Source organism: Plectropomus leopardus, chromosome 2 (genome assembly GCF_026936395.1).
Source record: "Plectropomus leopardus strain MGB_pleo_1.0 chromosome 2, ASM2693639v1, whole genome shotgun sequence".
Classification (NCBI taxonomy): Eukaryota; Metazoa; Chordata; class Actinopteri; order Perciformes; family Serranidae; genus Plectropomus; species Plectropomus leopardus.
In genome coordinates this window covers 3,220,471-3,244,881 of record NC_142177.1, presented here as the reverse complement: position 1 = coordinate 3,244,881, position 24,411 = coordinate 3,220,471, and the positions used below count along the sequence as shown (strand labels likewise).

The following is a 24,411-nucleotide window of genomic DNA, read 5'->3' as shown; positions in this document are numbered from 1 at the left end:
TCTGCCCCTTCATGGAATACACTGGGTATCATGTTAATCAGTCAGGGAGTGAGGCCTTGTGTCGAAAATGTAATACATTAATGTATGTGAAGGAAGCTTTTCACCAACCACTGGGTGGAGACAAATACTCATCATTGTTTCTGCCAGTTTTTTCGCTGTGTTCATGCATATTTTGGTATAGATTGTGTATTTTGTTTAATCCATGAATTTCCAGCTCAGTTGCTACAATAAGTTTAAAATACACTGTGGAAACTAACTTGTTACATTTAGACTGTTAAGTGCAAAAATGCTCCTTTGAAACCCATTTAAACTGACATTTTTGATCTCACAGCCATCAAAGCATAAAAACATGCATTGTATTTTTCTGCTGGGTGTCATTCTGGGCTTTTGTCTTGGAATTTGTCATTTTGACTATTTTCCACCTGGTAATGTAATTTTTACCATATTTGGCATATGGAGAAAATAAATGCTATTTCCATAGGTGCACTGTCACAATCAGTGTTGCTGCAGATCATTGACATATCCCAGGCTGCAATAATGTAAAATAATATACCACATGAAAAAGCTGTTTTTCATGAAAAATAGCTTTTTCATGTGGTATATTGAAAATAACTCTCTCTTTTTTTTAAAAAAAAAAAAAAAAGAAAAATCTTTTTTTTATGTTATCCTCCTTACTTTTTGTTTTTTTAACATTTGAATCCTGGTCACCATTTGCTTCAGTTGCTTGGGCCCCCCTCCCAAAAAACCCTTAAAAAAAACACCTTAAAGCTCAAATTTAATTGAAAAGCTGACAGAAGGGGATGTTTATGTTATAAAGGAAAAAAAAGTAAGAAGTATCAGAGATCTCACAAATTGCTTTTCTAAAAACGTGGCAAAACCCAATTTCATTTTATACAGATGCTTTTATATCATGCTTTAGTTATTTATATACTGTAATTATACTGTAATTATATTCAGTTTTATTTTATTATATTAAACTGACTATTTTTTCTAACATACATTTTGCACAGATTTTGCTGCTAGATTTGTATTATTTGGGGTTTTTTGTTGTTGCTTTTTGTTTTTGTTTTTTTAATTTTTCTTATATAGCATTGAGAATTTGTTTTTTGTTTTTGTTAATCATACATCTTATACAGACCATTTTACTAGATATATTTTTATTTGTATCTATTTATTTTATTTTTTTTTATATATTTATTGCATCAATTTACTTATATTTTCAGATTTCTATGATATTACATTGACTTTTACACTTTTTACAATACATTATACTGGGAATTTCTTTTTTTTTTCTTAAGAAATTGATGTATTTTGTTAACATATTCGATGGTTTATAATGTTGTATAATTTTTTAAAGTCATTTCTTAGTGTGACTGATAAAGGGTTAAAAAGGAAATTGCTGTCCATATCAGTATTCAAAATCTGCTGGCTAACTCCTGCAGGTAGAGATGCTCCAGAGCGCAGGCTGGCAGTGGAAAAGCTTTGCTGCAGAGATGAGGAGATGGACCTGTGACTTTTTACTCCTTTCCAGTAATTATTTACTTTGCACTCCACTGCCTGTGACATCAGAACCTAGACTATATAAATCAATGGAGGTCGGCAGCTTTAATAAATACATCCACACCTTCACAGGGGGAGGAGAAGAAGAAGAAGAAGAAGAAGAAGAACCAGAAGAACAAGAAGAACAAGAAGAACAAGAAGAAGAAGAAGGGAGGGAGACGGGACTAGAGAAGGAGCACAGAAGGCAGAGGTGAGGAAGATGGACAGAAGAGACACCCAGCTGCTTTGCTCTCTGCTGCTGTGCATCATCACCCAGGTGAGACCTGCCGAAATGAGACACATATTTATGTCCTCTTAGCACACTGAAAGGTCATCTTCTTAGTCACAGAGGTAACCTTTCTGTAAGGTTGCATTAGTGATGAAGATAATGTTACGGAATGTGTGACAGTGACGGGGTGAAGTGTGGTGGGTAATAGTTGGGTAGAGGATGCCCCAGTTGTTTTCATAATGACAGATTTTCATTGTTGGAGGCAGCAAGACAAAGCAAAGGAATGCCATTCAGTCATCACACTGAGAAGACTCAGAGCAACACTCTGAAACCGAAATCGACATCATTTTTCTTTAGCAAACTGTTTAGATTTCTTTTGAAAACTGGGGAAAAAAAGCCTAATGAGCAACTTTCTGCAAATTTCTAGAAATTAGTAAATGGTGACAAGAAAATGACTTGATAAAAGTGAGAGAAATTTATTAGAAAATTGGAAAAAAGGAAAAAAAATGCAAAGAGAACTAAATCTATATTTAATTAGAAATCAGAAATAGATTTACCATATATTATTCTGGCAATTGTTTTCAGGTCATAACCTTGTTTGTTTTGGGGTTGTTGTTTTTTTTATATGGAGGGTGGCTTTTGGCATCCTGCTTGTACACCGAAAGCACTGGCAGAGCTGCACTCTGAGTTCGGAGTGAGAATGGGCCGGGCAACACCACTTAGACAAATCACACACAGAACTGCAGTAAAAGAGTGTTCCAGGGATGATGTTTTTCTGTAGGCTTATGCAGGGGTTAGCATTGCCCTGGTTTTGATTTTGCCACTGGAAGCTCCATGGTAAACAAAAGCGTATGATACTTGCAAGTTTGGTTTAGCAAGATAATCTTCACAAATGAACACCACTTGATTGTTTATGATTTATGAGGCCTATAAATGCCATAATTAGAAGTAAAAAGCTAACATTAGGCTATAAACAAACTACACCACATTTAGCAACTGCCTTTTTAAATAAAGGCTTTGTAATTTACAGTGGAGTATTTACTGATGTATTTTCTGTCGTAGAACAAAATGTGAAAGTCTTGTGTTGTGCTTGTGTTAACCTATACACTGTGTATAAAGATGGACAACATGACAGCTCCCCCAAAGTCTAGCTTTTCAATCTGGATCGCCCCCTGGTGTCTGTCTGCTGTATAGGTCATTAAGCCTGCCCCTCCATGTTAGTGAATCGGCCAATGTAAAAAATTACACAAAGTACACACAAAATACATTTTTCCCAAAGATGTTTTTTGTCAATGAAGGTAGTTCTCAATACCCTGATGTTTGTTTGTTTGTTTTCATGATAAGTTTTAATGAGTTATTCAATTCTACAAAAAGGGGGTTCTCTGCCATGATTGACAGCTGTGACAGCCAATCCATGTGCTCGTTTCAATGGGGCTGCTCGCAATTGGTCGGACGCGTGTTTTTGTGGGAACTCTTCCACCACGGATATCGCTACTGCGTAGACTCCGGCTCCGAATTACATCACCAGCACAAGATGGCAGCAGCCTTATCCAGGATATTTTAGCTTCACTTAAGCATAGTAAGTGGGGGCGTGTCATCCATCTTTATATACAGTTTATGTGTTAACCACAGACCTTCAAGAGAACTGTAATGAGTAATGAGTCCTAAAACCATGGAAATCCATTAGCATTTTAGCCACTCTGGTTCCCTTGTCTCAAAGTCAATGGGTTTTTTGAAAGATCAGAGAAAATTTATCTGTGGTCAGCACAGACAAAGAGATACTCACGTTTTGTTCTACTACGACATAACATACGTCAGTAAATACCCTACTGTGAATTTTGAAGGACTTATGTGTTTTAAAAAAGACAGTTGCTAACAAGTGGCTAAATGAGACTATTCAGAACATAAAGCTGTGCCGAACACAGCTTTACATTCTCACAGCGGTGGCAATGCGACTGTAGTATAGCTCTTTTTAGCCTAGCAATAGCGTTTTACTCCTTGCCATTACATTTAGGCTTAAAAAAATCCTGAAAGTCTTGTCCATTTGGGGAGATTATCTTGCTGAATAGAACGTGTTAGTATCATAAATGTTTGTTTACCACAGAGCTTTTTTATGCAATGATCCAAAATCCAATGGAAAAATCCCATAGGCTTTTTCACGAGGGAACCAGGGTGACGTTAGTTTGCAGGTTGGCCTACAGAAAAATGACATCCCTGGGGCACTGGTACTGTTCAGTCTCCTAACCAAAAAAGAAATTCAAAAAATCCTGTTGACTTTGAGACGAGGGAACCTGGAGTGCTAAAGTGAAATGGGCTACTAGAAACAGTGGTAACAATGACAATGACAATTTGTTAAGTTTGCTAATGATTCATTTGGCCAGTGTGTGCCGTTGCCTCTTGTAGCACAGACTTTTTTTAATTCATATTATTTTATTAATATGGTGCATATATATTGGGGATGGGGGTGCTTTTGGTTATATAAGAATACTTGGAAGGATGTGACTAATCTTTTCTCAGTGGTAGTTGATAAATGAAAGCTTCCCTCCCCATAAAAAGGTGAGAAGTTGCTCATGTAGTCAGCTCAGAGAATGCAGAAGCAGAGATCCCGCAGATTGTTTAACAATGCCTGTCAGTGGTTTCTCATCATGAAGGTTAAACTGATATACTGGAAATATCTGATATCATCATTCTTGCATAATAGTGTCCCTCCTGTAGTCTGTAGCCTGAACATCTGCACTAAGCAAAACTCTGTGATCAATGAAAGTGAGAGCTGACTGCAGCCTCACTGGAAAGTGTCGTGCAACAGCTTTCTGTTCCCTTCCAATTACATAGTAGTTAAAGCACTAGTGTGTAAGTGGATATGATATTTTTGGATACACATGACCTGACAAATAACAACCTACTGTCACATGTATGAACTTGTGTATAGAGCTGCATAGTAATAGAGATGACTCACACTGGGTTTTACAAAAGATCAACATTACATTGTGCAGACACTTACCCTAAACTACTGCACGCACACGCACACACACACACACACACACACACACTTTTCTTTTTATTCTGACTTCTCTGCAGTGGTGGTTGCCATTGCATGTCTACTGTGTATCAGCTTTACCTGAATTAAAATCACTTGGCATAATACACAGGGCCTCTTCATGTGTGTTCTATGTGGTGAAAAGTAAAACTGCACCCCCACATCCTGAACACATTGTTCAAACAACAGGAAGCCAAGTTCAGAGGTTTAGCAGTACAAAAATGACTGAAGTAGAGGTTACGTGTACTTTTGCTTACTTCAATATATACTAAAATGAACAAAAGCCTGCTTCAAGTTGACCTATGCTGACCTCTCCCAGCCAGTGTGAGGCAAGGCTCTGAAACGTGCAAAAGTATTCAAGATTTATATTTCAATGAACCCTCTGAAACCTTAGAGAATTGCCTTGAATTCTGTCAAAAAGACAGGAGGCAGGAAACGAGAGACGAAAGAAGAAATCGAAAACAAACTGGTGTGGTTTCTTTCAAAAACGAGGAGAAAAAAAGACAAGCAACTTGATATGAAATGTTTCACAAATCTAAGAAATAAACAGGTTTAGAAAATAGTTTGTTTTTTTAGTTATGGGAAAATGTCAGGGGGAATAAGCTAGGGAAATACTATATTTATTAAAATTACATTACAGAATTATACATTTTTAGGCACCTTTTCCATGTCATTTCCTTGTTTGTTTGTTTTTTTTAACTGTCTTTTTCTTTTCTTTTTTTAAGTTTAGTTAGTTAGTGTAAGTTTTGTTTTGTTTTAATGGTTTCACAGTAATTTTCTTGCCCTTTTTTTTCATTGTGTATTAGTTCCTCTCATACTTTTGACAGAAATCAAGCCAATTTGCTCAGGTTTCAAAGGGTTAAAGGGCAGGTTCACCCCCACAAAATGAATGGAAAATATGACACTTAAAGATGTCAGCAGCAATATATATATATATATATATATGTGTGTGTGTGTGTGTGTGTGTGTGTGTGTGTGTGTGTGTGTGCATACATATATATTTTTTTCCTGGAAACAATGTCCTAGGTAGTAAATAGTAAAGCTTTATCTTCAGTAGTTCTAGTTAAGACTGTCCACTGTCCGGATTACTGTTACATAACATGCTTTAGTAAGTCAAGAGTTATTTTAATATCAATAGAGCCAGATACTAGTTACATTAAACAAAAACCACAACAATATACTGTGCAACAGTATAAACAGCAGCTGTACCTTGTTACTCTCACTTTAGGTGTGGTGCCAGCTGTGCACTGGGCCATGCCAGTGCCCGCCCACTGTGCCGCGCTGCCTTGTTGGTGTTCCTCTGATGTTTGACAGTTGTGGGTGCTGCCAGGTTTGTGCTCGTCAGGAGGGCGAGGCCTGCACGGAGCGGCTGCCCTGTGACACCCAGCGAGGGCTGCAGTGTGACTACAGCGCCAGCTTCCCTGGAGGGCCGGGACAGTGTGTCGGTGCGAACACAACACACACTGAAGCTGAAACAGATTAATTTGGATTAAAGATGCAAGCACTGATACTGATAAAACTGCAACTGATATGCCACTACTATATAACAACATTCATCATCATTACTACTACAGCATCTGTTTTTATCTCTCATGTGTTTTTATCAATCATTTAAAGGGATATTTCAACCACCAAATCATTATTTGTACATCAATTCCTCACCCCTTATTCCTATAGAAAACATTTTTCTTTCATGTCTCAACAGTGAAATCCAGACAGGAAAAGGTTGAATTGGATGAATTCTGGATGAATTGCAGTAAATGGGGGCCACATTTAAAGCCTCTGGGAACCCAAATCATCCCAGACATTCCTAATATGTAAATATGAAAATAATACATGAATAAATAAGCAAATCAATATGAAAATGGAATATTAAATGTGAAAATGAATGAATTGATAAATAAAATGTAAAATAAAATGGGAAATTAAATAAATATTGTCATTTTTGCCGTTTTCATTTTTTTATTGACATATTTATTTATGTATTTTTGATTTTGTCAGTTTCACTCCTCCATACCCCATGACTTCAACCCATTAAGGGTTTTCTGTTTCTGGATTCTTCATTCATCATTGAGGTATGGGAGCGAAACTTTTTCTTCACAAATTCAGTGTTACACCGGGTGAGAAATTGATATACAAATGATCATTGCGTTCGTAAAGTATTCCTTTGAATCATTTTTCAAGCAAAAATTCCAAACATTCGATGGTTCAAGGTTCATAAATGTGTGAATTTGTTGCTTTTCTGAGCCTAACATGACAGTAGATTGAATGTCTTTAAAGGTTGTGTGAATGAATGAATCTATTTCAAACGTAAAAAAAAAAAAGAAACAAAACAAAACAAAGCAAACAAGCTTTATGACCAAGTGCAATGAGCAAAAACAAAAAGACAATAAAGAAGGCCCATGCAAAACATTTATGTCAGTCTCAAAGAAATACTCAGGCCACTTAAATTTAAATACTACACATTCGAAAATTTTAATCTAATGTTCAAAGAATGTTCTAAGGATGTTTATCCTTTCAAATAATAGTTCTATAAGGAACGCTGACTAAAAGGTGACATTTTAACTGCAACATTCTGAGGACGTTTTGGTGATGTTGAGAAGGGACAAATCACAGAATGGTCGTTTATAAAATGTCCTCCCAATGTTACATGACAACAGGGGAAGAACATTTTTAAAGCAACATTCAGAAAAAGTTTTCAGAATGTTGGGGCTTGAGATTACAAGACATTTTTTTATTAAATGTTCCAGTAATGTGATATAAAACCGTTTTTAACATTTTGTATATGTTTATAGAGAATGTTACCCTAGCATTAAGAACATTCTGGGAACTAAAAAAACAACTTGTAGTTGAAAATATTACTGAAACATTATATTGTACTGTTTTTAGAACATTTTTTGAAACAAATGCTGCTAGCTGGGATGTAATTAGGTCCTTTATGAAATTATTTTCCCTGCATGCTGTTTAGTGGAAAGCATTTTTGAACAGGTGACAGGTGTTTGTAGTTCATAAATTAAAAAGAGCAGTGACTCCATTTCCCAACTATAGTGCTGCATATCGAGAATTTCTCACTAACTCTTTCATAGTAATGACAGTAACATGTTTCCTAGTAAATTTCCTTTCCAAGTAATTTGTCAGCACATGTTGCACATGACTCACCTCATGCTTGGCACAGAAGGAAAGTACTGAGCATGGTACTTTCCCCACAAATCACGTTCCCTCCTCTCCTCCTCCCCGTGCTGCGCTCAGGTCGGAACGAGCTGGGCTGTGAGATGAATGGCAGGCGGATTGAAGAAGGACAGGTCTTTCAACCTTCCTGTGCCCAGCTCTGCCACTGCCTGGGGGGAGGCGTGACGTGCGTGCCCCTGTGCACCGATGATCTGCAGAGGCCCTCTGATCAGTGCCCCAGCCCTCAGCTGGTGCGACTCCCTGGGCGCTGCTGCAAAGAGTGGGTGTGTGACAGCCTGGACAACAGCATCTCCTCAAATCCATCAGGAGGTAACGGGGTTAATGATCGACAAGACCAAACAAAGATGGCTGGAGACACATTTCAAAAGAGGTTACATTATCAGAGTGATAACTTAAAGCTGGTGTTTGATTTTGGCTTCATTGGGCACATTCCAAGAAGCACCGCGAAGGATGTTCAAAACATCAGCAGCTTTATTTCTACTGCAGCCACCGCACTAGCTATCATTATTTCCAGTCAAAGGCCATGTAGGTGTGTTATGGAGCCATAATGGAAAGGCGAGTCCCTTGGGAGCAGCCATATATGAGGGATTTCTGGGAGCTGATAGTCCATGATTTCACAGAGGAATTGTGGATTCCAAACTTCTGGATGATCCACTCAACTTTTGAAGAGTTATGTGATGCAATAACAGCTCTTGTAGCTCCTGCTGCATCATGACGGAAGCAGTTCCTACTGACAAGCACATAGCAAAAGTATCATGTGACCTAGAAAAGCCAAAAAAGTGTTTCCATTGCAGTTTTGCCAAATATGGCCTTTTCCAATCACCTGAAATAACACCTCATGCAAGCATAAAAACTTGTTTTTGCTGCTGTGTTTCCATTAGGCATATTTTACATTTGTAATTTGAATTTGTGTAATTTGAGGCTTATTGGAAAGCCGCCTACTCTGTTGCTTTGTGGTTGGTCAGTCTCTTTAGCTTTTTAACCGAACTATAAACAGGAGTGTAGGCACTGCAATGTTTGTAACTAAAGTAGTTATGGGTAGTGGAGACAAAAATCATAATTTGAAGCTATGACGACGAGTGAGCCCGCAGCAGCACTCGTATTTCATGCCACTCCTGCATAAGTCAGTCCACTCTTGGGCCACCCCAGTAAAGAAAAAAAGTCTGGACAAGCTACTGGTGGTGAAATAAACATTTCAATACCAAAGACATGTCAGGAAGATCAAACATCTGTGTGAAACATCTGTGAGCGCTATTCTTAGCACACTGACCTCACTTGAGCAGCAGTTTACAACATTTCAGACTGCATGTGTGCTAAAGTTTCTGTCTCACCAGCTCTCATCAAAGCTGTCCACTTCAAACAACTTTCAGCTGGATGCACACAGCAAATATTTTCCTCTTCGGTGTTTCTTTCCAGCAGAGCAAGCACGTCAGGACTTCGGGGGTGGGCTGCCCAGCCCATCGTTTGGCTCGATCTCTAACTGTATTGAGTGGGCCTCAGACTGGAGCCCCTGCTCCCACAGCTGCGGCCCAGGTGTCTCCACACGCACCACAAACAAGAACTGGGCCTGCCGCCTGCAGACTGAGACCAGACTGTGCCAGGTCAGGCCGTGCCAGACTCTGCTGCCGGGGCTCCGGAGGCTGCAGCCGGTCAGTCCTTGATTAACGCACTTTAACCTGTTAGTTTTAAGACATTTCTAGGATTGGATTCTAGGAATATTTCAAGGATTTTTGGCTGTTTCTTGGAATTTAGGATGTTTCCAGGATTTTTGGCTGTTTCTGAGATTTCAGGACATTTCTAAGATTTTCGGACATTTCTAGGATTTTAGGACATTTGGGGCCTAACTAGGACCTCTGTCCTTGGATGTGGGGGATCCACATTTGGCACTTGGCACTTTTTTTGCTAAACATGCTCTATTTTTTTTCTATTTCTGTTTTATGCCCTCTGGCAGTTTACGTATACTAAAAGTACAAAAATAATTCTCAGCATAAATCATATTTTGTTTTTTGTTTGTGTGTGTGAAAAAGGAAGTGGATGGAGGGCCAGATATGGCCAGCAGGCCGTAGGTTGAGCAACACTGCTGTAAAAATGACTGCACATCACTGGACATGTAATAATAGTAACCACATCCTTTTGCCTGTCACTGTTTGTTTCAGGGTTTTGGGGTGTGTGAGAGCAGCTACATATCACCTCTGTCCATTCAGCTTGAACATCAGGGCTGCTGGAGCACCAGAGCCTACCATTTTCGGTTCTGTGCCCTGACCTGTCCGGAGGGACGCTGCTGCAGCCCCTCCCACACCAGGACAGTGCGGATGGTTTTCCGGTGCCCCCAAGGCATGCTAACCCTGCAGCAGGTGATGATGATCGAGTCGTGCTCCTGCAGCGTCTCCAACTGCCGCCAGTCCCCAGCCGCAGCTGCCCGCAGTGCCCTGCCCTGGCTGTGAGGCACATCCACTTTTGAGAAAGATGGGCCGGACCCGTCTGTGAGGAAAGTGACCAAGCGTACACATGATGGTTGACTTTCAAAATTAAGGAAAATTTACAATCGGGATGGGAAACTTGACATTCAACAATAGCTGTTCAGAAAAGAGTAACCTGATGTGCAAATACACAGTTTTTTAACCCTTGTGTGGTGTTCGGGTCTGTGGGACCCGTTTTCAAAGTTTACTAAAAGAAAAATTATGCAATTAATTATTTTTTTAACCCCAGAGTCATTGGCCTTGGGTCATTTTCTGTGAAGAACATATTAATAAACACATTTTCAATAATTGCACACTGTGCATCCCCCCACCTATACACACACACACACATTTATATTACATAGGTGGTCGAGGTTAAAACAAGTGTGGAAACTGTAGGTGCTGGGTGCCCTTCTTCTTCTGCGTGTATGTGTGTTTGTGTGTGTGTGCATGCGTGCATACGTGCGTGTGTGTGAATGTTTTTTTCTTTGTGCTCCTGCTATTCCCACACAAGGTTGCAAAAGTGTTACATTTCAAGCAGCAACACCAGTCTGCTGCCACTTTCCTGCTAATTTTACCCTAAAATTAATAAAAATCTGTCTTACATTCCATTTTTTCTCACACTCTATCCCAGTTGCAAATTGGTTTGGTAAACAACACATACACACACACACACACACACATATATATATATATATATATATAAAACCTTTGCCTTTGTGGCTCCTCATCACAGTTGATCAAGATGGCAAAATGACCCTCTGCTCAGAGGGCCTTAGAAATGATTTAAGAAGAGAGATGGGTTTAGGCATGACACAAAGGAAGTGTTTTCAAAATATGAGGATCACATGTCTGTCAATTCAGAGTGACAGTGAGCTTGAAGAAGAGCATGAGACTGACCACCTGGAGGGATCAAAAAGAGCACCTGTTTCGTCAGTATGCATGAACAAAGCATCGCCGCTGGGCGTCGTCTATCTATGCCGCTGTAGTTGTAAGAGTAAAATGTAAATAAACAAATTGAGCCCTCGCTATAGTGTGTTGAAAAAGTCAGATGAGGAGGAGGGGAATGTGGATGCGGTCGTTGCTCGAGAAAAAAGGCCAACTTGGTTGGTGTCAATTTAGCAATGAGAGACGACAGTAAATATTTATTTGCATCTACTAACATTTAGCAGTCTTGAGCTGTTCAGTGTGTCATTTCGTGCTGCACTTCTGTTGGCTGGTGAGGAGACGCAGGTCGTAACAGCAGTCACACAGTGAGATGGTCGTCTCAAATTTTTCACACTGTCAGAATGTTATCCCATGCTGTCTTTGATCGCAAGACTGTGACAACAGCCATCTCTGAACCTCTTTCACTGTGCAACACGACCGTTTTAGCGCCACGACCAAAGATATCGCCACATTTCTGTCACGATTGTCATCTTTTGTCTGCGATTTCTAGGATTTTAGGACATTTGTTGGATTTTACGATGTTTCTAGGATTTTAGGACATTTCCAGGAATTTAGGATGTTTCTGATTTTAGGCAGTTCAAAGGATTTTAGGACATTCATGGATTTTAGGACATTTCTAGGATTTTAGGCTGTGTCTAGGGTTTTAGGATGTTTCTTGGATTTTAGGACATTTCTAGGATTTTAGGCTGTGTCTAGGGTTTTAGGATGTTTCTTGGATTTTAGGAAAATTCCAGGATTTTAAGACATTTCTAGGATTTTAGAATATTTCGAGGATTCAAGATGTTTCTTGGAATTTAGCCTGTTTCCAGGATTATCAGCTGTTTTTATAGTATGTTGCAAAACACCATACTATAGCATGTGAAAAAAATGGCCGACAAATTAATCGTTCCAAATGTACAAAAAAAATAGTCATAGTATAGCATTTTGAAGAACCTTATGTATACAATATGGAAGAAAGGTAACATTAAAAGTGTTGAGAGATCAGGACGGCCTCTAGCTCATCAGGTCGAGTGTGCACCACATGCCTAAGGCCATTGCAGTGGCACAGGTTCAAGTCTGGCTTGGGCGCTTTGCTGCATGTCATATCCCCTTCTCTCCCCCTACTTTCCTGTCTCTCTGTTTAGCTGCCCTATAAATAAAATGGAAAATGCCCAAAAGAATCTATTTTAAAAAAAATTTAGCATGAGTCATATTTTGTTTTTTGTTTGTGTGTGAAAAAGGAAGTGTGTCACTGTTCCAAATATCAATAATATGGTATAGCATCTAGAAAAATATTACAGTAGAATGTCAAAAGAATGGTCCAAAAAGTCAACATTTAAAATGTTTAAAACTCATACTATAGTATGTCATAAAATGCCATACTGTAGCATGTGGAAAAATGGTCGAAAAATTAATTGTTCCAAATGTCAAAAAAAAGTCATATAATAGAATTTTGAAGAACATTAGTAATAATACATTGGACTCAAGGTCGCTTTACAAAAAAACAAAAAAAGGGGTGGGTGGGGGGGTAGGAATAGGCAAAGGAGAAGAGATGAGTTTTGAGGCGGGACTGGAAGACGGCGAGGGACTCACGGAGTCACGGATCTGTTAGGGGAGGGAGTTCCAAAGCCTGGGAGCAGCCTAGAGAAGGCTCTGTCCCCAAAAGTGTGGAGGACAGATTTATGAGTGGAGAGGAGATCGGCAGAGGCGGATCTGAGAGGCCGTGAGGGTTGGTAAGGGGAGAGGAGGTCAGTTAGGTAAGGTGGGGCCAGTTGGTGAAGGTCTTTGAAGGTGAGGACCAGGATCTTGAAGATAATGGGAGACAGTTTTTTAAGACTGGGGTGATGTGGTGCCAAGATTTGGTGAGTGTGATGAGACGGGCAGCTGGTTCTGGACCAGTTGGAGTCTATTGATGGAGGTGGAGCTGATACCATAAAGGGGTGAGTTGCAGTAGTCAAGGCGGGAGGAAATGGTGATTATAGTATATTATGTGGTAAAAACAGTCAAAAAAGTAATCGCTCCAGATGTTGATAAAACTTATGGTACAGCATTTTGAAGAATTTTATAGTGTGGTTTTTCAAAAGAACGGTCCAAAAAGTCAACATTTAAAGATAGCTTAGGTCATTCTGTCAGGTATAAATGTCATCAGAATGGCCTCTGAGCCAAGTCAAAGTAGTGATGGGAAGTACCACTAAAAACAAGACAAATATTAAATCTTTACTATCCGTCAAAATTGCTATTTTTTAAAGTCCTTTCTTGACACTGTCAAGAAAACATTTAATCAAGCTAGTTTAAGTTCCAACACTTATGAACTGAGTAGATCTGCGCCTTCTGAAATCTGGAAAAATTAATTTAAACAAAAAAAGAAATACTGACATTTTTTAACAGAGTTAAATGCAGAGTAGGTCAGTCTGGAAGGTACAAATGTCTGTCAGGATGGTCTACCACCCATATGTTGAAAAAGGTCATACTATGGTATGTCACAAAATGCCATACTATAGCATGTAAAAAAATGTTCGAAAGATTTGTCGTTCCAAATGTCAAAAAAAGTAATTGTATAGCATTTTGAAGAACATTATAGTATACAGTGTGAAAGACAGGGAACATTAAAAATGTTGAAAGATCAGGACAGCCTCTAGCTTGTCAGATAGAGTGTGCACCCCACATGCCTAAGGCCATTGCAGTGGCCAAGGTTCAGGTCTGAATTCTGTGAAAAAACAAGCATAAAACATACACAACCATACATTCATCTGTCCTTTGCACAAGCCCTTATTGAACATTTGTATGTAGTGCACCTGCAAAGAATATGATAGTGTAGAATATCAAAAGAATGGTCCAAAAAGTCAACATTTAAAATGCTGAAAAAACTCATACTATAGTATGTCAAAAAATGCCATACTATAGCATGCAGTAGAAACGGTCAAAAAGTTATCATTCCAGATGCCGATAAAACTTGCGGTACAGCATTTTGAAGAAGCTTTTGGTGTAGAATTGCAAAGGAACAGTCCAAAAAGTCAACATTTAAAAGGTTGAAAAATGACTAACTCTAGTGGGGTTAGGGGGCGGGGCTAGGGTTAGGAATTCATTGTTCTAACTGTCAAAAAAAGTCAAAGTATAACACTTTGAAGAAGTTTTTGGTGTCGAATTTCAAGAGAACAATCCAAAAAGTCAGTATTTAAAAAGTCATACTGCAGTAGTTCACAAAATGTCATACATGTTAGCATGATAGCATGTGGAAAAAATGGGCGAAAAATTCATCCTTCCAAATATCTGAAAAGTCACAGTATAGCATTTTGAAGAACTTTATAATATAGAAATTTGAAGAAATTGTCCAAAAAGTCAACTATTAAAATGATGAAAAAAGTCATATGGTAAAAACAGTCAAAAAAGTCATCATTCCAGATGTTGATAAAACTTATGGTACAGCATTTTGAAGACGTTTATGGTGTTGAATTTAAAAATAAAACAGTCCAAAAAGTCAGTATTTAAACAGACAATGCTGTTGTTGCTCTGTAACTGTATTACATAAAGCAGCCACAATAAAACCATTCTCATTGCTTGACAATGACACTAATATTACACACTAATATTACACACACTTGTATCACTCTGTGCACAATATACACTTTTCAAAATCAAGCTTTAAAAATATTACACATTAAAAATATTTTTTACTTTAATTGACTTATTTTTTTTTAAAAAAAACAGTCCTATTCATAATTATAAAATACCCATTAATTTTAAGAATTTTAACCCAGGTTTTGTCATGATGTCACTATTACTTTAGGTTTAAAAACACATTCACACACACACACACACACACACACACAAAATTAATTATTTTAATATACTACATGGAAAGACAATGTCTTTGATTATCACAGCCTGGGATATGTCAATAGTTAGCAGCGACATTGATTTTTTTACATTATTATTTTTTGTGCAGTGTCAAATAGACTCATACCGCTCTGCACATAAAAAATGGGCTTTTCAAAATCAGGCTTTAAAATATTATTATGCATTAATATTATTTCATACTTTCTTGAGTTTATTTTATTTTATTTATTTTCAGAATTTTAACCTGTTAAATGCAAGGTTATTGTCATGATGCCACTATGTTTTTAAGATGAAAAAAATGCACAATAGAATTTTTTTGATTATGACAGTCTGGGATATGTCAATGATTAGCAGCAACATAGCAAAATAGCATGTGTTTTCTCCATATGCCAAATATGGTAGAATATGATGTCATCAGGTGGAAAATAGTAAAAGTGACAAATTCAAATGCAATAGCCTAGAATGACACCCAGAAATAATACAACGCATGTTTTCATGCTTTGATGGCTGTCGACAGACCTTCATCAGATTCATTCAGCCTGATGAGGGTCTGATGACCGAGTTTTTTGCATGTAATCGGACAGTGTGTGGGAACTCTCTTCCCAAACTTCTGTCCACAAAAGTCTTTGAAGGTGCGCATGAGCCTCCATATTCAAGAATTATGTCAGTGCCATTGGACAAAATTAATAAAAGTCAAGTCAAGTCAATTTTATTTATAGAGCCCATTATCACAAAACATGGTTTTTCTCAGAGGGCTTTACAGTGTACGACATTCCTCTGTCCTTAGACCCTCACATCACCCAAGGAAAAACTCCTAAAAAAGAACCCCTGAAACGGGGAAAAACAAAAGGAAGAAACCTCAGGAAGAGCGACAGAGGATGATGAGGGATCCCTCTTCCAGGACGGACAGACATGCAATAGATGTTGTAAATAACAAATGAAATACAATTGTGGGAAAAAGGAAAGAGAAAGAGAGAGGGGGGAGGGGAAGAGAGGGGGAGAGAGGCACTGCAATAATAGAAACAGATGCATGTCATATTACAATAATGATAGGTGTGAAATTATTAATTGCACTCTATGATGATATTGAGGGTGATGATAACAGTCTCATGCATATATTGATAGGGAGGTGTCCAAAGGCAAGATCACGGCATTGTCGCAACCAGGACCAAGACCACGATCAGGGCGAGCGGGGGGCACAGTATCAGTACAGCTACAGCACGAGCACAACCAAAGGCAGGATCACAGCATCAGCACAGCTATCACCACGGTCAGGCACAGTCAAGGTTACGGCCAGGATCCGGGAAAACTAGGAAACGAGGGCGCAGGAATGCTCACGAGAGGCAACAGGATTAGCGTAGTGCAATTCAACAGACCCAGGCTCCATAATCGCGAGCCCCAGGTAGTGACAGTACCACATGGCTATTACAGGTGTAAGGCTAAGCTTACTTACTACTGAGGCTAAGCTAAGCTTGCAAATGGCAATGCAGTTGACAGACGTGCATGATTTTCCGATGGCGGCATTGAGAGAAGGAAAAGGAAAAGGAGCTCAGCTGCACAGTAATTTGAGATATGAATAGAGTTCTATGCAAAAATTATCATTACATAAAATATGCATATTTTTAGAATATACAATTTCACATATCTTGTTATATATATTTTTTTGTTTTATTTGGGTATGTATATGCAGTATTCATTTGAAAATGTTAGGATGGATTTTCAGTTACTTTCAAAAAGATCAGATTTGATTTAAAAAGCTGCAGTGATACAATAATTGTTTAATTGAGAACACCCCTAAACCGATGAATAAATGAATAATCAGACTGCCTTTATTTGTGGTTTTATGTATAAGATCTCAGTAAAATGCCATTTGGTTGTCTGCATTTGATTTTAATGTGTACATGATCAGTGTTTGACAAGAGGGAGTGTGTGAGTGTTTCAGCCTACAGGGCCAAATCCAAAGCAAGCCATTTGGATATTTTGCCAATAAAAAATCCATAGGCCATTTCATCCAGTGGTGGAAAGTAACTACTAGAGTACTTTACTTATGTACAAATTTGAGGTACTTGCATTTTACTTGAGTGTTTTCTTTTCATGTCCCTTTGTACTTTTACTCTACTACATTTCAGAGGGCAATAATTCACTTTTTATTGCACTACATTTATCTGACAATTTTAGTTATTATATACAAATTAGAATTTTTGCATTAAAAAACATGAATGGAGTTAATAAAATATGATGTTTTGCTATAAATTAAATTACCAATTTATACAGGTACAGCAAAAATGATTAGCTGATTTACAGACAGAGCCTCCTCTGCCCTGACAGGTAGGAGTGATGTCAATTTTTCCACAGGAATAAATCATTTGATTTGTTCTCTGTAAGTGTCTGTGATGTTGATTTCTTGCTTTTGTTTTCTATTACCATGGCTGTCGGCGTGGCTCCTGGTGCTTATCACCCTAGACTCGGAAGTGGGCGTGCATCTTGTTGCTTTCACATAAGGATTGTTTTGCACGACGCACGAGTAGTGTTCGGTGTGAGCGAGAAGAGATCACTGGCTGCTGTTTTACTTTTTAGGGGAAGTTCATATTGAATTAAAGGAACTATTAAAACCAGCGGGAACCCGAGTCATGTCTGGAAATATCACCTGCGAGAGCATAAACCTGAACTTTACGCACAGCTTTCTGCCGCCCGTCTTCGTTACTGTGTTTGTTGTCGGGACGCTGTCAAACATCTGGGGGCTGAGGAGTGTGTACCACAGCTGGAACAAAATCGGGAGCATCAACATCTTTATGTTGAACCTGGGGGTGGCGGACCTGCTCTACCTGTCCACCCTGCCCTTCCTCGTGTACTATTACGCGCACAATAGCGTCTGGCCGTTCGAGCAGCCTTTCTGCAAGGTGACCCGCTTCTCCTTCAACCTGAACCTGTACGGCAGCATCGGCTTCCTCACGTGCATCAGCATCTACAGGTACCTGGGCATCGTGCACCCCATGAAAGTAATGGGAAAAATTACCAGCCGACACTCGCTGGCCATCAGCGCGCTGGTGTGGCTTCTCGTCATTCTTCAGATCCTCCCCGACATGTTCTTCGACAAGAATGATCCAGAGCACTCAAATGCGTGTTTCGACACCACCTCCAAAGACCTGATCAGACGCTACCTGCCCTACAGCATCGGCTGGACCGTCACAGGGTTCGCCATCCCGCTGCTGATCATCCTGGCGTGTTATGGACACGTCGTCGTGGTCCTTGCCAAAAAAGCAAACATTAACCCTTTACTGAAGCAGCGGTGTTTGAAACTGGTCGTGATTCTGGTGATACTGTTCTCTATCTGTTTCATCCCCTACCACGTGTTCCGAAATCTTAATCTGAGCACCAGGATTTCAAAAGAAGATGGGATTTGCTACCCCAGTTTTCGCGACATCTACATTGCGCACCAGGTGGGCAGATGTCTGGCGTGTCTAAACAGCGCAATAAACCCGCTGATTTATATTGTTGGAAATGATGATTTCCTCATGAAGCTGCACAACCTCAACAGGCGGGCCCGGCTGTCTCTGGCCGGCCTCAGAGGCGCAGTCATCTACCGCAAATCCGTGGAGGCGGACTCGCCGCCAGAGACGCGCGTAAACACGGACTTGTTGAATGGATGAAACACACCATCGGTTCACCTGTGTCACCCTTCCGAGCGGCTCTTTCCATGCCTATCACCCGCCCAGAACTTCCACATTTCCGGAAGCGAAGTACAATAAAGAGCGATGGTTTGCGAGATATTAAACTTATTATGAGAGAGGAAATCAGATGGAGGATTTTCTCTGTAGCTACTGAACAACAGACAGAACGCGCTTTTTGCAGCTGAAATACATGTTAGCATCTCATTCTGTGCACTTATTTATTGTACCAGTATTGTACCAAGGTGCTGTTGATATTTTTTTTTGCACTTGTGTCTAACTGTGTTGGTGTCCAGTGGCTGCACAGTGCAGGTGGAAAGGAACAGTCATATCCATGTATTGTGCCTGAGCTATGCCAGGGACTTGTTTATAGTGTGCGATATGCTGAACCACCTTTGCACTGTTACAGATGAAGCTTTTGACAGCCTTGGCAGTGGTTTGTGTTTTCCAGGCTTTATGTGAAACTGAAACTCGGTTAAAGGCTTCAGAACAGAGGCACAGCCTTATATTGCAAGTTTGTTAAGAGAATATATAGATGGATATATTTATATTTTATATACTTAATAAGGAGCTGCAACAGTTATGTCAGTGCTGTAAATGTGGAGAAGATGTTAAGTAAAAGAACAAATGTCACACTGTATAAATGTATTAATTACAAGTGAAAGTATTGTATGTTCAAATGTTAACTTAAATAAAAATACAAAAGTATTATGAACATATCACAAATTAAAGTAGGCTACTCATTATGCACAATGCCGCCTGTCAGATGTGGGGTTTTTTAAGTTCATTTTTATTTACTTTTAATTTGACACATGTTTAACCAGAGAAGTCCTGTTGAGATCAACTATCTCTTTTTTGAGGGAGACCAAGACAGCAGCATAAGAAACCACAATAAAAAACATAAAAGATAAACAGTAATCATATAGAAATTTTAAAACACTCACGGAAAATGACAAGTACCAACCAATTCATTCACCCTTTTACTGATGAGAGCTTTAAACCCTTTGAAACTTGGATGGACATCACTTTACTTATGCTGCATGCATATGCCTTTGACTGGTATTTAAACTTTTGGTTTTGGTTTGATTTCTTTCAAAACCATGGGGAAAAAGCAAATGAGCAACTTAGAAAGAAATATCAAATTGCAATAAATTAGTATGATTTCTAAAATTATTTAAAAAATAATTTAGTTTTTTTTTCATCTTCTTTGTTTGTTTGTTTTTTAATCTCCTGGGGTATACTACAAAGTGAGATTAGTGCCTTAGCGAGGTCTGCTGAGTCTAAAGCCAGGGTTTCCTGTACTACGAAGGTGGCTCTCTTCTAACCTGAGTGGATCACCATGGTAACTTGTGTGTCAAACTTAATCTGGTCAGGAGCAGGTTATGTTCTGAGTTTCAGCTTGAAATCAGCTGAAAAGCATCTTTCACAGCTCCTTGAGAAGCATCAATCTACCTATAATCAGTGTCAGCATATGAACCGAGAACGTTAATAACACATTTTATACAACTCGTTGAGCCGTAATGTTACATAAATGCCTCCTAACAAAGCTTTGCAAAGCTTTATTTTTCCCCACGGGAGCCTGCAGTTTATCAGTGACGCAGAAAATCTGAGACGGTATATTTTAGTTTGACCATATTCGTGTGTTTGTGGCTCTCACTGAACTACTGAATGTGTCTGTGGTGTTTGCTGGTCAATTTGTTCATAGTGGCTCTAAAATAAGTTTCTTTAAAACTACAAAACACATGAACAGGTCACTGTATATTTTAATCAGGATGGTGTAAATTAACAGTAATTGCTATATAATTCCTTCAAATCATACATACCTTTACACTTCTGTTCATATAGGCTAGTTAGTTCTGCTTTGCTGAAGTCTGTTATAACACTGATGTTATATTGCAGTTGATAGATTAGTCTGGTAATATTTACCACAGATACCATTCAATCCATAAAATTAATTTTACTTTGATTTGTCTAAAAACTAAAGTGATTTATACGCCTCATTCATCATGGGACAGAGTCAGACCTGAATATAGTCTTAGATTATAATGTTTAAATCTGCTGCATCAAGTTTAAAGTCTCAGAGATGCAGAATGAGCAGCTGAGACATTAGAAATAAAGGCGTGATATATCGCCTAAAAAGATCATTTATTTTAACTTGTGCATTTACCATATGTCAATGTCACTTTGTGCTGTAATACATTTTAATATTCTTCAAAGGTCTGATGAGAAGGACCAGAGACATTCTGTGGCCTTTCCAACATAGAGAACATGATGTAAAATTATTAGAAATGACCCCTGTGTTACAGGTAAGATTCAGGCACATGTCAACACTCAATATTTAGAACACTCGCATTTGTCTCCTCCAATAAAAATATGAAAGTAGCAAACAAAATCAATTTATTGTTACACCATAAAATGTATGCAGAAAATGCTCAAATTGGTGCATGAGTCATCCAAATTTCAAAAGTTAAGTATTACATTTTTGGTGGAGGAACCCCAAACCCTCCTGTTTACTCTGTAGGAAAACTACACCTCTGCCTGTATATTATTGCACAGCTTTCCCCTGTGGTCGTAAACACAACAGTTTAATACAGATGACAAATTATTTCTGTCCCACACTGCCTTTTTCTGACTGTGATAATATTGCATGTGATGACTAATTTCTAAACGTAGGTGCTGCACGTAGCATCGGGGAAACTTTCTGATGAGCAGACTGTCTGATAAGCGTAAAATACATTTGCTATCAAAATGTGATCGGGTGGGGTTTTTTTATTTAAGGAGTAAATGTTGACTGAAGATGCATGTTGAATCTTGTGGTTGCTCAGCTATGTAGCAGATATGTATCTGCCCTGTGCTAATTCACAGACTACTGAGAGAATTTCAGGACGCTGAAGCTGCTGCCTGCGCCTGTCCTCGTGAACAGTCTTAAGCCCTGGTTACAATCTGTCAGAGAAATGTGAAAGTGGGTTAATTCTGGGTCAGAAAGTAAAGGGTATTTTTTTAGCAGCAGTAGCAATAGGAACTGCATTGTGCCATTACTTAGATTTCATTTGGTAACATTTCAGAATACAGCCATTGACTTACATTGCAATTTCATGTAGGTACCAAAAAATACCACTACTTTAACCCTTTGATACCTGAAAATTGGCTTGATTTCTTTAAAAAAAACATGGGAAGAGGCTGATGTGCAACTAAAAATTAATAATAAATAAATAATTTTAAAAAAGCAATAAAAAACAAAAATAAACAAATTGATCAAATGGTAAGGTTAAAAAATAAACAGGGAAAAAAAACTGACAAAACTGCTTGAAAATTATAATTACTCTGTAAAATCATTTTAGATAAATAAATATGAATTTGAGCTTTTTAACTATTTGACACCTGAGGAAATTAGCTTGGGCAATAAGAAACTTAAGAAGAAATGACCAAAAAAAAAAAAAAAACAACTGTGAAAAGTACAAGAAAATTATCAGAAATAAAAGTTTAAAATGACCTGAAAGAAGTGCTAATGATAACAATTCTGTAAAATAATTTTAAACATATAATTATCAATACAGCTTTTTGGACATTTCTCCATAGCTTTTAAAAAATACTTTGCCGCTTGCTTACTTGTGTGGCGAGAGACAGGTGTGAGAATATAAGAGTTTTTGGTCAGATTGTACACTTCAACTATATTATTGCCAACAACGCCACCTGGGGAGTTTCGCCCCAGGAATTAGTTTTAAACCAATTTCACCTTTAAGGCACGCAGTTCGTTTTACCCAAGACAGAGTAGACACGGTTCCGTTCAAACAACTATTCTTTATTTTAACAATCGATTTAAAACACTAAAAATACCATTCACACAGGGACAAACCAACAGGGGGAACTAAATTAAAGCTGAGGCTTACCGGGGTGCGTGGGCTACTGACTGATGTGGAGAATCCCCAACCAAAAATATAAACACCCAAACACACGTGACAGTCACACACAGCACACACTTGGTGAGGAAACCCAGAACCCAGGGGAACGGCACACGAGAGGGGGGGCACCAAGTCACCACCACCACCGGACCTCAGCAACTAAAGAGGAGAACAAAAGAAAATTAGTGGGGTCGCAACAAAATTCAACGAACAGAAATATCCAAAACTTATATACAAATCAGAAAATAACAAATACAAACTACCAACCACAAATGAAAGAAATAAAGACAAATACTGAAAGAATAACCCTCTGCCCAACCAAAATATCAAAACCAAAGAAATTAGATAACAAACTAGGCAAACAGGCAGAGAAACTAAATAAGTAATTAATGAGAACAAAAACAAAAGAAATAAACAAATGTGGGGAAGGATCTAACCCCACTATTCAATCACTACATTAAAATTGGTGAATAAATGGTGATTAAAAACTTGGCGCAGAAGCAAAGAAAAACAGGAAACGCAAAAACAGAAAGCATAGCACCAAAAGCAGCACCTAAAACAAGGACAAAGCAGCAGCGATAAAACAAAACAAAGCAAAGCTGCAAGCAAAGCAGCGGTAAGACAAGCAGCAGTGAGACAAAACAGCAAGAAAAGCAGCAGCGGTAAAACAAAGCAGGAAAAGCAGCAGCGGCCTCCTGTAGCTGTGGCGATGTGTCGCTTTAAACCCCCGCACCCGATCAGCTGATGCCGACGTCACTCGCGCACTGTTGGGCAGCTGACGCTCACACACTCTTGGGCGGCTGGGATCTGAGGACCCGACAAATCATCCTCTACACATTCACACGTGCTAATAACAATTAGGAATGCGGGAGGCTACATACCGGTTAGCAGGGTCGGCTGGGTATGACGCAGCAGAGGAAGAGGGAGAGAATCGCGCAGCTACTGGCGTTCACCTACAATGATGCAATTGTTAGCCGCGGGCATGAGCAGCAGTTTACAGAGAGGGAGAGGAACTCACCGCAGCAGGCCATCCAGGTGACACACACACACAGGAGTCTCTGGAAGCCCCAAGTCAGCCGCTCTGCATGACACACAAACATTAGCTCCCGGCCACATGAGCCGAAAGCAGCAGGTGAGCAGACAAACCGCGTTACCTGTCCAAGCACAAAGGTCCGACCCGGAAGTGACGTCACTGTCAGGAGCAGCGAGAGAGAGAGAGCCGGCAGGGAGGGATCGGCCCATTTTATAGGAGGGTGCGCCTCTGGTGGTTGGCTGTGGTGTTGCTAGTTAGGCAGGCTCACCCACAGGTCTCTATACTGCCACACTTGTTTGATATGTGACGAAATAGGTCAACAGGAAGATGGTCCAAGAAATTTACACAGTTGGCAAACAGGTTACATGTTGAACAGTGAAAACATGGACAACTTTTCATTCATACTCTACACTGTACTTTGCACCTTCGTCTTATTTTGTTTTCTTCCCCTTTTCTTCTTTTGGTTTTCTCAGCTTTCTTTTACAAATTTATACCATTCGACTTCCAGGTCAGAGGCCTACATGGCGCCAATGAAGCGTGCGCAGAAACGCATAGGCCTGTTCAGGACACGTATATATGAAAAAGTAAATC

At 39.1% G+C, this 24,411-nt stretch overlaps 3 protein-coding genes and 1 long non-coding RNA gene across 4 annotated transcripts; 3 read left to right on the top strand and 1 right to left on the bottom strand.

Annotated features, from left to right (window-relative positions):
• The first annotated feature begins 1,525 nt into the window (after positions 1-1,525).
• On the top strand, positions 1,526-9,184 carry LOC121951211 (CCN family member 5-like). The gene is made up of 4 exons (XM_088072266.1): positions 1,526-1,816; positions 6,034-6,250; positions 8,055-8,303; positions 9,144-9,184. Exons 1-4 carry the CDS (start codon positions 1,760-1,762, stop codon positions 9,182-9,184), a joined length of 564 nt encoding a protein of 187 aa, XP_087928392.1. The 5' UTR covers positions 1,526-1,759.
• Positions 9,185-9,187: 3 nt separating this feature from the next.
• On the top strand, positions 9,188-11,031 carry LOC148190121 (CCN family member 3-like; the record flags this gene model as incomplete). Its single annotated transcript, XM_088072258.1, has 2 exons — positions 9,188-9,643; positions 10,151-11,031. Coding segments are annotated over 2 exons (744 nt in total), but the record flags the coding sequence as incomplete, so codon positions are not given.
• Positions 11,032-17,559: 6,528 nt separating this feature from the next.
• LOC121951228 (P2Y purinoceptor 1-like) lies at positions 17,560-19,994 on the top strand. Its single transcript, XM_042497486.2, has one exon. The coding sequence runs from the start codon at positions 17,848-17,850 to the stop codon at positions 18,865-18,867; it is 1,020 nt and encodes a 339-aa protein (XP_042353420.2). The 5' UTR covers positions 17,560-17,847; the 3' UTR covers positions 18,868-19,994.
• Positions 19,995-22,807: 2,813 nt separating this feature from the next.
• LOC148190120 (uncharacterized) lies at positions 22,808-24,177 on the bottom strand. Its single transcript, XR_015777612.1, has 2 exons — positions 23,669-24,177; positions 22,808-22,946 (listed from the first exon to the last, which is right to left on the bottom strand). It is a non-coding gene; the product is annotated as an uncharacterized LOC148190120 (long non-coding RNA).
• Positions 24,178-24,411: the final 234 nt, after the last annotated feature.